At 35.4% G+C, this 16,298-nt stretch overlaps 1 protein-coding gene across 1 annotated transcript; it reads left to right on the top strand.

The window, feature by feature from the left end:
* Window positions 1-181: 181 nt before the first annotated feature.
* On the top strand, window positions 182-4,653 carry LOC107693603 (uncharacterized). The gene is made up of 6 exons (XM_016493054.1): window positions 182-287; window positions 829-884; window positions 3,490-3,774; window positions 3,914-4,159; window positions 4,285-4,353; window positions 4,471-4,653. Exons 1-6 carry the CDS (start codon window positions 226-228, stop codon window positions 4,620-4,622), a joined length of 870 nt encoding a protein of 289 aa, XP_016348540.1. The 5' UTR covers window positions 182-225; the 3' UTR covers window positions 4,623-4,653.
* The last annotated feature ends 11,645 nt before the right edge of the window (window positions 4,654-16,298 follow it).

Consider the following 16,298-nt stretch of genomic DNA (forward strand, 5'->3'; position numbering starts at 1 on the left):
CCCTGGTAATCAGTACTGGTTTTACCCCCAGTCTGACGCCCCTGTATGTAAGATATTAGATCTCACATCTTCTGACAGCTCAGTCGGCTTTGATAGAATAACCAGCAGAGGGCAATAAACACCAATCATACTCTTTCATAGAGGAACGATCCAACCATATTCCTCTGAAAAATACCCTTGTGGGAATGATAACTTTCGGTTTTGTTTTTACTCATACCTCGCTAAATGTACAGTGGTTTACGAAATTTAGACAGCCAGAATATAAAACTCATGCAAACTTTTACAATGTAATTTTTTTTTTTTTCCTTTTAAATATAAAGTTTGTATGTTTTTGTGTTATTATACAAATAGTTGTTTATTTGTGGAAACGGGTTGCCTGCTAACTTGCTAATGATGCTAATGAAATGAGCGAACATGTTATGCTGCCGCTGATGATTATGATGATGGTTTTTATTAGTGGAATTATTAATGTAATTATTAAGTTCTCCATTTATTACTCAATGCAATCAAATGATTTCTACGTTGATGTGTGGATTGTTTGGTTACTCTGTCTGTTTGTGGCCATTGGGCTTTTGGGTTTGACGGATGATAATATTTATAAAACCAAAGACTCTGATTATAGTTTTATCTTTTTGTGATTAGACATTTTTATCATGTTCAAGATCCACATGTGTTAAATCTTTAAATTAAACTGAAACTGAAGGTTTGTAGACGCTGTATTTTGGTCAGTTCTGTAATATTTTTCCACTCAGCAGTCTTTTATGGCTGTATTAATGTGTTTGTGATGTGTGTCTGTATCTGTCTCATAACAGCTCTTATTCTCAACAGGTTCAGATGCTTGAATCTTCTGCTGCTGCTGCTGCTTTGTCTCGTCTATCACAGCGGTCAGTGTCATTTATGTTTATAAACTGTATTTATTCTTGGTTTTCAGCATCAGCTAGAGTTATTGGTGGAAATTTGATGGTGGAAATTTTCACTGGTTTACCTATGCAGTTTGTTCCAGTTAATTTATTAATAAACATCCAAAACGGTTTGGCCCGGAAATGGCCCAGATCCGGCAGGCCAGAAGAAATAACTCAGCCCGGCTGCAGTTGCCAGACTCAGCATGGACATGGGATGAATGATGCCCCAGAATCGGCCCAAATAAACTGGCCCGAGTCCGACGAGAAATGAAACACTTAGCCAGTACTGGCCCGAGTCTGGGTACTGAAACCGGGCCAACACCACCAGCATTGGGCCACAATCACACCGACGAGTGGCCCAATGCTGGTGGTGTCGGCTCAGTTTAAGTATATTTACACTTACTCATACAGAATTACAACTTCTAAAATATGTGTATTAAAGACTCCTTCCAGTTTTTATATAAAACTAGAGCTTTGAATAATTAGTTTTTCCACAAAATGACATTGTTACCTTCAAATCCTTAAGATGGCATCTACTTCCAACTAAAATAAAATGCATATTTTACAGTGTCCATGTTAAGCCTACATATACTTATGCATGTCAACTAAATATGTCACCTTTACAAAGATTAAGGGTTTGGCCCTTACACCATTTCTTTTCATGGCATCCCCACCTACTACCCCATGAATTACCCCAGAACATCCATATGTGCTCATAATGACACAATGAAAATATGAGTGATATTAGAATTTATTTGAAAAAAAAACAAGAATAAAAAAACTGGAGCTTCCTCAAGTAAGCGTACCCTAAAAGAGGGACAGATTGACAGAAAGAGAACATGAAGGGTAACTCTGGTAAATGTTAACATTTGAAACATACCTTTGGAAGAATTTGCTTGCATCCGGGCCGCTCTTTTCTTCCCCCATCTCTGTCCAAAGTGAGCAGCAGCCATCTTTTGATGAACTTTTCAATCTCTGCATCTGATGCACTGTCAGTACTTGCAGTTCTTTGCACCAATTGGGAAAAAAAAAAAGACCAGTCGAAATACAGTGGTGTCAAACTCAATTCATGGCGGGCCGCAGCTCTTTAGAGTTTAGCTCCAACTCACACCTGCTTGGAGGTTTCTAGTAATCCTGAAGACCTTGATTAGCTGGATCAGCTGTGCTTGATTATGGTTGGAGCTAAACTCTAGCACTATGTCAGCGAACGCACAATTATAGCTTAATTATAAATAAACATTATTTTGATATTATATGTGTAGAACGGTTTATTACAATATGTTACATGTCAGATTATCAAATGTCTACTCACCAGTGTATTAAGTTCTTCTAGTCTTCTGGCAATTAGCAGCACAAAAAGCCCGTCAGGTTTTGTCATTAGATGTCAAAGCTAGTGTGCATGTCTTGAAACTCATAGAGCAAAAATAATGTTAAAGTTCCCTTAACCACTTTAAGCTTTTTTCATTATATGAATTAAATCATTAATTTCCAAATGTAGTAAAAGAAAAAAGAGAATGTTGGATAAAAGGGAAAAATATTAATAGGAATTAAAATAAAAAAATACACTAAATACGAACATAACAAGGGCAAGTAAAAGATATTATGTTTAAGTTTAAGTGTCACTGCTACATTTACCACATTGTAAACGGAGACCCAGCCCCAGCACTCAACCTAAACTGGTCCGGGTCTGCATGCCCATATCTCAGCCAAAATCAGACCAGCCCTTATGGTCCGTAATCGGGCAGAATGTGGCTAAATGTGCCGTGTCTCAGTGCAAATCGGGCCAGATCCGCACATCCAAAGCCTGGCCAAATCTGGCAACCATTACTGGGTGAGCTGACACTCAGCCGCAATTGGCCCGATCGAGCTGGCTACCTGGGATTGTTCAGGAATTCATTACAACTGCACTTGTACATCTGCTATCTTGTTATATTATTTTCATCATAATTTGAAATGTTAAAATGTGTCACTGCTAATATCGCTCGCTCTTATTGCCCTCATTCATTTTTTTAATCCATTTTTATAACAAATATCTGGTTGCTGCAATGAAAGTCACTTTTTTTGTGCTGCGTTCCTTGTTTTAGACAATTGCTGTCCTTTTTTTGTAAAAGCAGGAAAGAGTTCAAACTAAGTAGTTTATAAGGTAAACCTCTGGTCGCTGCATTTAGACTTCTGACTGAACCTGCTGCTTTCTATTAATTCATCAACCAGATCTCATTAGTCATTAGTGCTTGAGATTGAGCATTTAATGCTTTTATTTCATGAAGAGACAATGAAGTAACCTGAGGTTAAGTGTTTAGATGAAGAGCACAAAGGCAAAATAGATCATGTCTCTGATGAGCAATGAGCATCCTTAATATTTACATTCATTTCTGATGCTAAATATTAGAGAAACTCCTCCATCAGTTCAGCTGACGAATCCACTTAGATGTGTGATGAAATGTCTTGAGCAAAAGAAAATCCAGTTGACTAAATTAACTATATTAGAATATTTTATAAAAACATTTATTACTGAGAATAGACAGAAACACATTTTTCATTACTGATACTTTCTATTGAATGAATATTATACTGTCTGTATTTGCAGAAAACACCTCTAAACCTGTGTCAGGAGAAAAGGGAGGAAACGTCACACTAACATGTGAATTTAAGGCCATTAAAATTGTTCACATTGAGTTATTCAGTCAGTCAGAAGACATAGATGTGTGTCAGGATGAAGAATGTAGTGATCGAGTGTTTAAAGAAGGAAACTGTGACGTCGTCATCAAGAATCTGAGCTTCAGTGACGCTGGGAAATACATTTTGAGAATCTATTACAATAATCAGTCAGAGCTGGAGCTACAAACCAGGGAATACCAACTTCATATTCATGGTAAAGTCAAAACTGATCAAACATCAGCATCTGCTTTTTTAAATGATTACATTTGGTTCCCCGATATTAAATATGTGTTCATGGCCTTGAATGCTTGACAGCATTACAATAAAATTAATGTCTTTCTCTTTCTCCTCAGATGAGATTACTGTGAAAACAGGCGAGGAGCTGGAGTTGCATGTTCTGTTGTCTAATGCTGATAAAGTGCAGAAAAGCTCTAGTGGAGAGTGGAGGGAGGTTTGGAGCAGAACTGATGGGGTTCAGAGCGATCAACTGAATGAAAATGATGAAAACCTGATCTTTAAAGTATTTCTGGACAGAGATGCAGGAACATACAGAGTTCTGGACACTGAAGGAGAAATCTTGATCACAGTGACAGTCACAGGTGAGAGAAACTCAGATATGTGGAAATATTATTTATAAAGCATGTGGACAGCTGAAGTTTATTCATCATGATCTGAACATCACATTGATGCTGAACTGTGAGACTGACCTCTCAATATCCTCTAGAATCAGGTACAGAATCAAAGGACAAACTGGAGAATGATAAAGACAAAACGAATGGCACTGAACAACAGAGTAAGTGAAACAGAGGCATTGAGAGCTTTACAAAATCTTCAAGCAGTGAGTTTAATAATGAAAAAACTCTTTTTTTCAAATGTGCTCTCTTCCCATCTTCCTCTTTTCCATCTGTAGCGAAATGGATTGTGCCAGTTGTAGTGTGTTTGGTGATTCTGGTGGTTCTGATTGTGATTTCTGTCATCATACGGCGACGTCAGCACAGAGGTCACACACAGGTTCCAGCAGAGGAGAATCAAGAGCCCCCACAGGAACTGGAGGAACTATAATGATCTTCACTGAACGTGACTCAACTGCACAGGGGCCCTATCATTAAAAAAATTATAGTAATTGTTGTTTTAATGATGTGTGAGCTGACATTATTTTGTGAAAAATTAGCCTTGAGAGTCCAAGATTTCACTGCGTGATGAAATCTAGTAGAATGTAGTTAGAATTACCGGAGATCATCATAGATAAAGGTGATCAACTTCATGTTTATTTGCACTGATCGTTCACTCTTAGGCCAGCAGAATATGAATATGAATCTGAATATGAATCTGATCCCCACAGCAAAACAGAGCAACTGGATCCTCTGATTGTACTGTAATTTGTATGTATTTCTATGTATGTTCTGCACAAATCTGTTGAAATATGTGCCAATGCAAGGAAGAGGACACCATTTTAAACATCTTAATTTTTTTTTCTTGCCGCTGTTGCCTTCTGCTTACTCTGGGATTTTAAGGAACTATCTTTTAAAACTGAAAAACTTTTTTTTTTTATTTGAAAAAGGAAATGGCTGCTTTATAAATATCACAACCTCTTTTGATACAGCAAAAGTCTGACTTTTTTAATGATGTATTTTAATATTGCATTTGATAATATTGTACATGTGTTACGTTTTTGTCTGTCATTTAACTTAAAATCTAGAAGCAACAAATGTTTGATGGATTTTAAACTCGTATTGTTCTTTATAAACTGCACCAAATCAATCAATAGATGTTTAGGATAAAAAATATTTATCGTAAATCATTCTTATTATCTCACTGTGACTGTCAAGGTTTTTATTATCAAATATGTGCAGATAATAATAATAATAATAATAATAATAATAATTCATTACATTTATATAGCGCTTTTCAAGGCACTCAAAGCGCTTTACATTGTCAGGGGGTATCTCCTCATCCACCACCAGATGAGAGCAGTCATGTCTTGTGAGTTCAGCCATTGTTTTGCTCTGTTTGTGACTCTATTGAAAGAATGTTGCAAATCAAGATCTGTGGCATCCGCAGATCCCTTTAAAAAGATATATGTGAATTAAACATGAGACACTGTTCTTCATCATTTCAGTATGATACTGACTACAGTATCTGGTGCATTAATCAATGTTTTTAAATATATATATTTTTAGTTTAATTTCAGGTTTACTGTCTTTTTCTTTTCTTAGAGTTGTATTTCTCTCATGTTTAACATTGCTTTGTTCGGGGTATAAGAGGGAAAATTAAGATTTTCTATACAGTATGTAATTCTATTCTACGTTCTGTATGTTTAAACATATCTTAATAAATGACTTTACCTGCTTTAAAAGTCTTGAGAATCTTTCCTTCATCACTGATGTACTGAAAGACAAAGTAACTGTAACCTTCTGCAGAATTGCAGGGTGACCGTGATTTCACCAAGTACAACATGATCCTGGATCAACATTCCTATCAACCAATCAGAATTGAGGGATACCTTTTCACGAAATATCTGTTTTAGGCTTACGATAAGGGTTAGGTGCTTCAACACTCTTGTTAATCGGCTATCATTTCACATAATAAATTATGGGTAGGGTTAGGTTTAGGGGTAGGGATTGGGTTAAGTCTATATTTTTGGACAGTTATGTTGATCCAGGAACATGTCTTACTTGGCAAAATCCCGGCGACCGAATTGCAGCGTAAGCTTCCTGTCTCACGTTACCTCAGAAAACAATCACTGCCTCCTTCAGTTTAAGAAAAATCAACACCAGAAAACATGAACTGTTCTGAAAGTTTAGCCAGAACACTTAAACATTACATGTGTTAATATGAGACTGATATAGAACTACGGTCTGTGTAACGTTACATACACTATTTCAACTCATGTTACGACATGCAAACCAAGAAGAGACATGATTTGTGTTTGTATGTTTTTGCGAAGTACTTTTTATTTAATATGATGAACATTAATAATTGATCAAAAGCATGTCCCGGATGCTGTTCATAGAGCTTACAGTATGTTTTATGAGACCTGGAATATTTACTTCTGGACTCACAAAGCTACTGTCAAATGTCTTGCAAGCTAATAAACCACATCCAATATTAAACACTACACTAGAAAATCATGAGGATTTTTAATAGATATTTGCACATAGAGATTTAACGCAGTAAATCAAAGTGAAGCAACACTTGAGCTGATATAGAGACTATTATTCAGTGCTTTATTTTTGGATCTGCATTGTGGTCTGATTACAAAATACAAACAAAATACCAAAATATATTTTAAATATATGCCAAAAATATGTTGTAAACAGTGAAGCTCAATGAAATACAGTGGCATGCGAAAGTTTGGGAACCCCTTGCAGAATCTGTGAAAATGTGAATAATTTGAACAAAATAAGAGAGATCATACAAAATGCATGTTCTTTTTTATTTAGTACTGTCCTGAGTAAGATATTTTACATAAAAGATGTTTACATTTGGTCCACAAGACAAAAAGATAGCTGAAATTATAAAAATAACCCCATTCAAAAGTTTTGGAACCCTTGATTCTTAATACTGTGTGTGGTTACCTGGATGATCCACCACTGTTTTTTGTTTTGTGATGGTTGTTCATGAGTCCCTTGTTTGTTCTGAACAGTTAAACTGAGCACTGTTCCTCAGAAAAATCCTCCATGTCCTGCAGATTCTTCAGTTTTCCAGCATCTTTTGCATATTTGAACCCTTTCCAGCAGTGACTGCATGATTTTGAGATCCATCTTTTCACACTGAGGACAATTGAGGGACTCAAACACAACTATTAAAGGGGTCATATGATGCTGCTAAAAAGAACATTATGTTGTGTATTTGCTGTAATGAAATGCGTTTATGCGGTTTAAGGTTAAAAAAACACATTATTTTCCACATACTGTACACTATTGTTTCTCCTCTGTGCCCTGCCTTTCTGAAACGCGTCGATTTTTACAAAACTCATCTGTCTGAAAAAGCGAGGGGTGCTGTGATTGGCCAGCTATCCAGTGCGTTGTGATTGGCCGAATACCTCAAGCGTGTGACGGAAAATTAAGAACCAAGGGTTCCCAAACGTTTGAATGGGGTTATTTTTATAATTTCAGCTATCTTTTTGTCTTGTGGACTAAATGTAAACATCTTTTATGTAAAATATCTTACTCAGGACAGTACTAAATAAAAAATAACATACATTTTGTATGATCTCTCTTATTTTGTTCAAATTATTCACATTTTCACAGATTCTGCAAGGGGTTCCCAAACTTTTGCATGCCACTGTATATTTTTGAATAGAAATAGAAAATATGTTTAGTTTACCCTCATATACCAAAATATATTTCAAAATGTATTTCAGGGACAAGAAAATTCATATCCAATCTTGAATTTGGCTATGTTTTAGCCAAATGCAAACAGCTAAGAGATCAAAACTCTTTGATTTAATAATGCTTATTTTACAAGATTATTTATATTATTTTACTGTTTATATTATTATATTATTTTATAAGCGTATTTTAAAAATTATTGTTATTCAAATGTGTTATATGTTCATATTGCTAACAAATACAGTGTTTCTTCAAATTTGGCATGAATGTATTTTCTTGGCTTTAAATATATAGCACAAAATACATTAATTAGCCCATAACAATCTCCTTTGAGGGCCCCGCAGACACAATAACAAACTGTACAGAGGCCCAGAAGTTCAGCACACTTAGTAAACAAGGGTTAAGACTGGAATTCAGTTCATCTGAACAGGTTTTTAAACACTAGGCATCACATACGGTTACAGATTAAAACAAGCTATCACACACTAAATGATTGAGGATCACAGACTAGACTTACAAGTCATTACAAGCCCAACAAACTCACACAGAAACATGTCATGTTGCTAGGAGACACCTGACAAATAAAACGATGTGTTCTAAAATCAGCTCAAAAATATCAAACATGTTTGATCTCCTCTGACTTTGAAGTCTGAAGCTAAAAAAAACAGAGTTTGTGTCTATCATACATGATTTTCTGTGAAATCTGCCAGTTCTGACTGACCAAAGTCTGCAGAAGGGCTCAGATCTTCAGACTGCGAAACAGTCCATAATTTGTCCATAAGTCATGTTGTGTACTCCAGCCGTTACTTGTAACTTTGCCTTCAGCGTCAACAGATCTGCAGAGGATTCTGCCAACAGACATACTGCAATATGTTTTTAATTTCCTGTACATATGATCATTTCTGCTGGACCACATCTTTATGCTGACTATTTGCATTTAGTTAAAGTGATCTGGTTAAAGATCTGGACTAGTAACTGAAAGGTTCATTCACAAACTCGGAATCGTTTCTATTGATCAACTATAGTTTCTATTAAAATTAAGAGTATTGACAGTAAGCATGTATATACATAATTGGTAACACTTTATAATAACTTTTATTAATAAATCATTAACAAACATTACATAATGTTTAACTAATCATTTCTTAATATATATTCACATATCTAGAAATATGAGATAATGTGCTTGTTAATGTTAACTAATGAACTTATTAAACATTACCAAATGATTGACAGATCATTATTTAATGTAAATTCAAATGCTTACAATTGTCATTAAACTTTCAATTCATATGATCATGCATTTTTTTTAAATCTTCAAATGACTTTGACATATGGTTTGCAATGATTAAAAGTTTCAATAATAAATCATTAACAAACATTTTATAATGCTTAACTGATCATTAGTTAATGGTTACAAATGTCATTAAACATTCAATGCGTTTTAAAAATCTACAAATGATTTGAACAGAAATTACACAATGACTACAAATTTATTTGTTAATGTACTGTTGAATGCTTACAAGTGTCATTAAACTTCAGTTCACATATTAGCTAATACTCATTTCTACATTTACAAATGTTGTGAAAATATAGCTTAATTATTAACTTTAAGCACTTCACAAACTATTCATGTTAATATATTCATTAACTCATAATCACAGTCTGTAAAGGTCATATATTTGGTCTTTGTTTGTTGTGTAGACTTCTATTATTTGCACGTCTTAAATAATTTATTAATAATTTGTTCATGTTTTTGCAGTACCCAATCTAAAGTGAAAACTATTCATCAATTGTAAATGTTTACAAACATTTACTAATCATTAGTACCTTCATGAGCAGTCATTTTGATGGCAAAAAGTGTCCAAAATAACCGGAATTTACCATATTTTCACATCTTTACTAATCATTTATTAATCATTTGTTCATGTTTTTGCAGTACCCGATCTGAAGTTGAGACTATTCATCATTTGTAAATGTTTATAAACATTTACAATTTTTTTTTGTATCTTTATTGGCACTGGACTTTTAGCTACTGTAACAAAAAATTTGAGTAAAGTGTGGTTAGTTAAGTTTAGCTAAATGTTTGGTAAAGACATTACACACATTGTAATTTGGGTGCAAAACATGTTTTTATTACCTCAACACTTATATTAGTATACTATTGTGAATCGTTAAACAGAATATTCCTTTAATCATACATCAACAGGAGGGGGAAAAAACAACAACAAATTTTCAAGAAAATACTTAATTTATCATTTATCAAAACAATGCAATATAAACAGATTGAACCGTGTTCGCTTATAGTAATCAAATTGACCCCTGTACACTTCTGACCCCTTAACCAACCCTTAAACCTACCCAAACCACCAAACCTGAGCCTAACTTTACCCGTATCACACCTCAACAGCAGCAAAAGTGTCATGCATTAACACAAGCGTTTAATCATTTTATAACATCTGGTAAAATCATTTGTAGATTTTCAATAAGTGCTTGATCATATGGAATTGAAAGTTTAATGACATTTGTAAGCATTTTAACTTACATTAAATAATGATTTGTGTGAACGTTGTCTAATGTTGAATAAGTTTATTGGCAAACATTAACAAGCACATTATCTCACGTTTCTATCTCTTTGAATATATATTAACTAATGATCCATAAAAAATTATATACTGTTTGTTAATGATTTATTAAAGTTATTATAAAGTGTTAACAATGTAATTATTTTTTTTTTCATGCTACTAAAGCTGAAATATATTTATTAATGAAAGCTATTATAAAGTGTTACCACATAATTATATGTTGTAACATGTTTAGATAATATGAATATTTAATATGGCCTTAGGAAGAGTTTTAGATTCTCTTTAAGTGTCTTCATCATCTATTAGTTCCACAGCTGCTTTTGTCTGCTCAAGGAATTTGCACTATTTTTAGTAAATCTGTTTTGAAAGAGTATATATTGTGAAAAACTAAACAAATGAAACCACTTTTGTAAGAAAAAAATTTGTCTGTTTTTTTATATTGTGTGTATGTATTTTTGTATTAGGTATTTTTACTGTTTTTATTTTTTTTTACATGTTCAGAACAAGTTTTTTATAATATATATGAAATATGAGGAGGAACTTTTAAATTGTTTACGTACAAATTGTGGTTTACATCTGCATTTACTCACAAACTAAACAGTCTTTATGTGAAGCTGCATCAGATTGAGACACAATCAGAGCTGAAATCTGCTCAAACTGTTGAGATCAGACTGAAATCATCAGAGATCTTGTTCAGAATAAACTTCAGACACTCTAAACATGACATACAGCTGAATGTGAAACCAAACAGGAGAAACACAATGTTTGATGGACTTTCTTGTCTTATTGTTAGTCCTTCTGGTTACCTGAGTGTGAATGTGAAGTTTCTGATTATTAAATATATGTGGTTATAGTCTCATGTTATTGTGTTCTGGTTTATGCAGCAATTGTTTGTGCAGCTTACTTTAAGCAAATGCTTCTCTTTTTTTTTTTTTGGACTAAACAGTTTTAAAGAGTTATAATAAAAAAGGCATGCAATTATCACACTTCTGAAAGTTTCAACAGAACACTTAAACATTACATCAGACTAATATTATAGTATTGTGATCTGTGTAAAGTTATATATACTCGTTTAACTAATGTTATGACATGTTAAACAAGAAGAGATGGGATTTTATTTGTGAAATACTTTTTATGAAAGATTGTCAAAATTATTAATCAAAGCAAGTCCCAACTTGTATGAAACCTGGAATATTTATATCTGGACTCACAAATCTACTGTTTTGTTGGCCAAGTGACTAATAGAGCACATCTTTCAAATAAAAACATGAGGGAATATTCGTTTTGATGTAACAAATCAAAGGAAGGAAGAAACACTTAATCTGATATAGAAACTATTATTCAGTGCTTTATTTTGCTCTGGAAAGAAAGTGGAAAGACTTTGTGTTTTAGTGTCTCTGCATTTTGGTCTAGTTATACAATTTAAACTTTGAGATGTTTTAATCTCTGAACAGAAGCAGAATAAAGGAATGACATTTCCTCTGTGCTGTGATTCCAGTCATGTGACTCGTTCAGCTCTACCAGCTGATAAACTGATATGAGATCAGATTTCACCGGGTTGGAAGAGCCATTTCCAGTCCCTTGAAGTCCCTTGTACTTTCATTTTTGTTTAGTCTTGTTAAATTTATGGTTTACGCCAGAACAAAAGATTAACACGGAACTTTTAACATGTAAGTTTTTGTGTTTTTCAGTATAAAGTCAACTTGTGTGTTTTTTTGTTATTATATTTTTGTATATTATATTATAGTTTCGTTTCTGTTTGAGGAAAATTAAAAATGCTAGTGATGCTAAGGAAATGAGTCAACATTGATCTAGTTGTGTGATTATGATGATAATGATTATGATGTTTTTTATTATAATTATTTGATTTTTCTACATTGATAGTTCAGATGAGAGGCATAGGCGAAGTTTCACTTTTATGCTTATGATTTTTTTAATATGTTCTACATTTAATATATTTATATAACATATATTCGACATAAAAAAAAAAAAAAAACTAACAGAAAAACATACCTAATGCAGAAAAACCGCCGAATTGCGTAAATGACCACTGTCTTTCTTTCACTATCTCTTCTCTTCTGATAGTTTTTCAGTCAAATCGTTCTCTATGTGCAGTAAAGAAAGATCTGAGAATCTGTCCTGTGCCACTGAAGATCGGAGCCAGATTCTCCTCATAACTGAGAAACTTTCTGATGTAGCCGAACCAATGGGCAGCGTGAGTGCAGACTGCAGTAGTCTGAAAAAGTTTGGATATTTGTCCTTCCGTAGCCTACTTCATCTTTAAGTTCCTCAAGAGTAATCGGCGATGCGATCGCACATTTCACAAGATCCACTTCAGCTGTCACAAGCTGAGGGTGAAGCTTAAGGCATATATGCTTAGTGAGGACTGGTGCCGTTTTTCTCACAACTGAATACTGTGTCACACACCACACTCGAGGCCAACGCTTCATGTGAAAATCACCTGTCCAATTCAGCCAGCAGTGTCAAATCATTCTCTATGTGCAGTCCACATTCTCCTCATAAGTCGTGGCCTAATGGTTAGAGAGTCGGACTCGTAACCCAAAGGTTGCGGGTTCGAGTCTCGTACCAGCAGGGATTGTAGGTGGAGGGAGTGAATGTACAGCGCTCTCTTCCACCTTCAATACCACCTTAATTTAGCCCAAAACGTAGGCTACTTATTCTAACCACTAAAATAATGAGATAATACAAATAAAATGAGAAAATGTGAACTCTTTAATTTTTAGATTTTATTCAAAGCTCAGACAAAATCATTATTGGCTCTCGTCTGGGGGGGTACACTAGCACACTAGCTTTGATTATTGATGAAAAAAATGTAAAATATTGTTTGGTTTATTTTTTTCCTTCTGACCCACTCACTGAAAGAACCATATTTCAGAGCTTAGGTTTCCGAACAGACTGTGGAATATCAGGCAGTCAAGCAAAACTCACGCATCCCATAGCAACGCCTCAGATTGACAGATTTACAGATATGTAAAAATGAACAGGAATTTTCCGACTTTTGAGCGATTAGTTACCGTTTTGTACACATTGTCATGTTAATTAATTCAAATGCATTTTGTGACTACAATATCTTTGCTATTTGTCTGAGAGGGGGCACTTTTGAATCATTTTGAAAAAGGGCAGGGGCTTGAGCCCCCAAAGCCCCCCTTCTGCACGTGCCCGATTTTGAGTCTAAGTATTACGCTGAAATCATTTATTAAACTAAAGATTCAGATTATAGTTTGATGTGTCTTATTAGACATTTTTTTAATGTTCAAGATTGACATGTTAAAACTTTAAATAAAACTGAAACTGAAGGTTTAGAGTCAGCTTTATTGTGGTCAGTTCTGTAATATTTTTCCACTAATGTGTTTGTGATGTGTGTCTGTGTCTGTCTCATAACAGCTCTTATTCTCAACAGGTTTAACCGGTTGAATCATCTGTTGCTGCTGCTGTTTTGTCTGGTCTATCGTAGCGGTCAGTGTCATTTATGTTTATAACATGGAGTCAGTTGGTCCAAATAAACTTGGTACTGAGCCATCTTTCAAGAGCAAGCGTTTTGTGAATCCCGCGTTAAACTCCCAGAGTCGGAGATTAGAGAAGCTGACGTGTTTGTGGGCGGGGTCAAGTTGATCGCGGCTGGTGTTCAGTTGATTAGTGCTACCCTGTCCCTGTCAGATTTTGCTGCCTCCCATTAAAACAGTGGTAACAGTACAATTCGACAACGAAAAATGCTACCAATAAAATATGGTTTATTAACATCTACACCTACCACAACCCTAAACCTACCCTTACAGTAATGCAAATACAGTAATTATGTGTTATATTCGCGGTTGAAGCTAGAAGGGATACAGCTACAGGAAACCATTTGTTTCTACCTATTAGATTGTGTTTTATTAAAGTCTACATCTATCCTACGCCTAAACCTACCCTTACAGTAATGCAGATACATTAAATGTTGTTTAGCATGAGAAATAGGGCGCAATATTGATGTGCGCATGCGCAGTAAACCCTGGTAGGAAAATCTGACGGGTAGGATAAAATGTCAGGACACCTGACACCGGCTAACATAGAACATTGGTGGGCATTATGCAAATGTGTTACCCAGTGACATGTAGCCGTCATGGAAGTGGGATTTGAATTACTGAGGACTAGTCTAGGCTGTACAGTATGGAAGTAGATTAATCTCAATAATAATTCACACAAAAGACATGATGCACACATGCGTATCCCAATTCACATGCATGAAACCCAATTCACGTGCACTAAAAAAAAAATCCCAAAAACCAATTCAAGTGCACAAAATAAGAATATATATTCATAAAATAGGTTTCACAAATGCAAAACACAATTCACAGATGTACAACCGTGTACAAACATTTTGAATGTTTAAAATTTATGAGTTTATTATGGACTGTGAATGTGTGAATCGCCTTGGATTTGTGTGTGTATTTTTGAGACTTTCCTGGCAGCAAATTCCTCCCACATGGGTTACTCTTTAGCCAATCAGATTTGAGCCTGTCAATCGACCAATCATAACCCGCTGTGGGCGTGCCTACTTGGATGTCAGCGCGAGACCACAGTTCAAACTTCAAGTCACAATTCAGCAGAGGTGTGTGCAGTTGATTGTTTAATTACCTAGCCTAGTAAAGGTGTATTGTTATACTGTATTGTTTACTTAAAACTTGGAAGTAAAATTGGTCGTTTAGACACACTCGTTAACGTGACCAGTGTGAAACTGAAAGTGAAGTGACGTGTGGCCAAGTATGGTGTCTCATACTCAGAATTTGTGCTCTGCATTTAACCCATCCAAGTGCACACACACCGTGAACACACACCTGGAGCAGTGGGCAGCCAATGCTGCAGCGCCCGGGGAGCAGTTGTAGGTTCGGTGCCTTGCTCAAGGGTCTCACCCAGTACCGTTTCTAGGCATAGGCGAACTAGGCGGTCGCCTAGGGCGCCACCAGCTGAAGGGGCGCCAATGAGCGCACGTACTGGCACTTTTAGCAGGGTTGTCCCAGTACCGTTTCTAGGCATAGGCGAACTAGGCGGTCGCCTAGGGCGCCACCAGCTGGAGGGGGTGCCAATGAGCACACCCCCTGAAATATGATTTCCCCAATGGATCCCCCAACATCATTGGGCTAGACCCGCTAGAGTACTGTCAATCTGACGTTGCCTGTATGCACATTGGATCAGAGCACTGTCAATTGCTTCCTGATTGTTGTGTGCAAAGTTTGCATTTGGAGCGCTCAAAACACCATTAGATCAATGGGTTCTGTCAGTGCTTTGGCAAGGTAATTTTGCCATGCAATAAAGCTAAGTTCAAAGGCCAATTTAACATATTGGTACAGTAAAAAGTGCACAAAATCAGTATTTTGTTTAGACAGTATTTGTGGCAGTCGAGAAATCGTTCCAAAAGGTGTGCGTTTTTGCACCAATGCATTGTTAAAGGATCAGTGTGTCATGTAATATACCCATATAAAACTTTAACAGCCAATTAAAAAATATTGTTAAAGTAAAATTCTGTAATTCACGAGATCAATACATCCTTTATTAAACTGCTTTGTCGAATTTAATGCATCCTTACGGAAGTGTCAAAATGCTGAATCAATTGACCCTTCGCTAAGCCCCGCCCTCCTTAGTTACTGTTACATTCACTTCTAACAGTGCTTAAAGGGAGCAACGTCATAACATATAGACGGCAGAGCGTCACGTTATTTAAAGGGGAAGTTCACATGTCAATGAGTAACAAAGAAATACCATAAACAGCTGCATTCTGCAGTGGTGGACGAAGTACACAAATCAAGTACTTGAGTAAA

The sequence above is a fragment of the Sinocyclocheilus anshuiensis genome, unplaced genomic scaffold (genome assembly GCF_001515605.1).
Source record: "Sinocyclocheilus anshuiensis isolate Anshui unplaced genomic scaffold, SAMN03320099.WGS_v1.1 scaffold2188, whole genome shotgun sequence".
NCBI lineage: Eukaryota > Metazoa > Chordata > Actinopteri > Cypriniformes > Cyprinidae > Sinocyclocheilus > Sinocyclocheilus anshuiensis.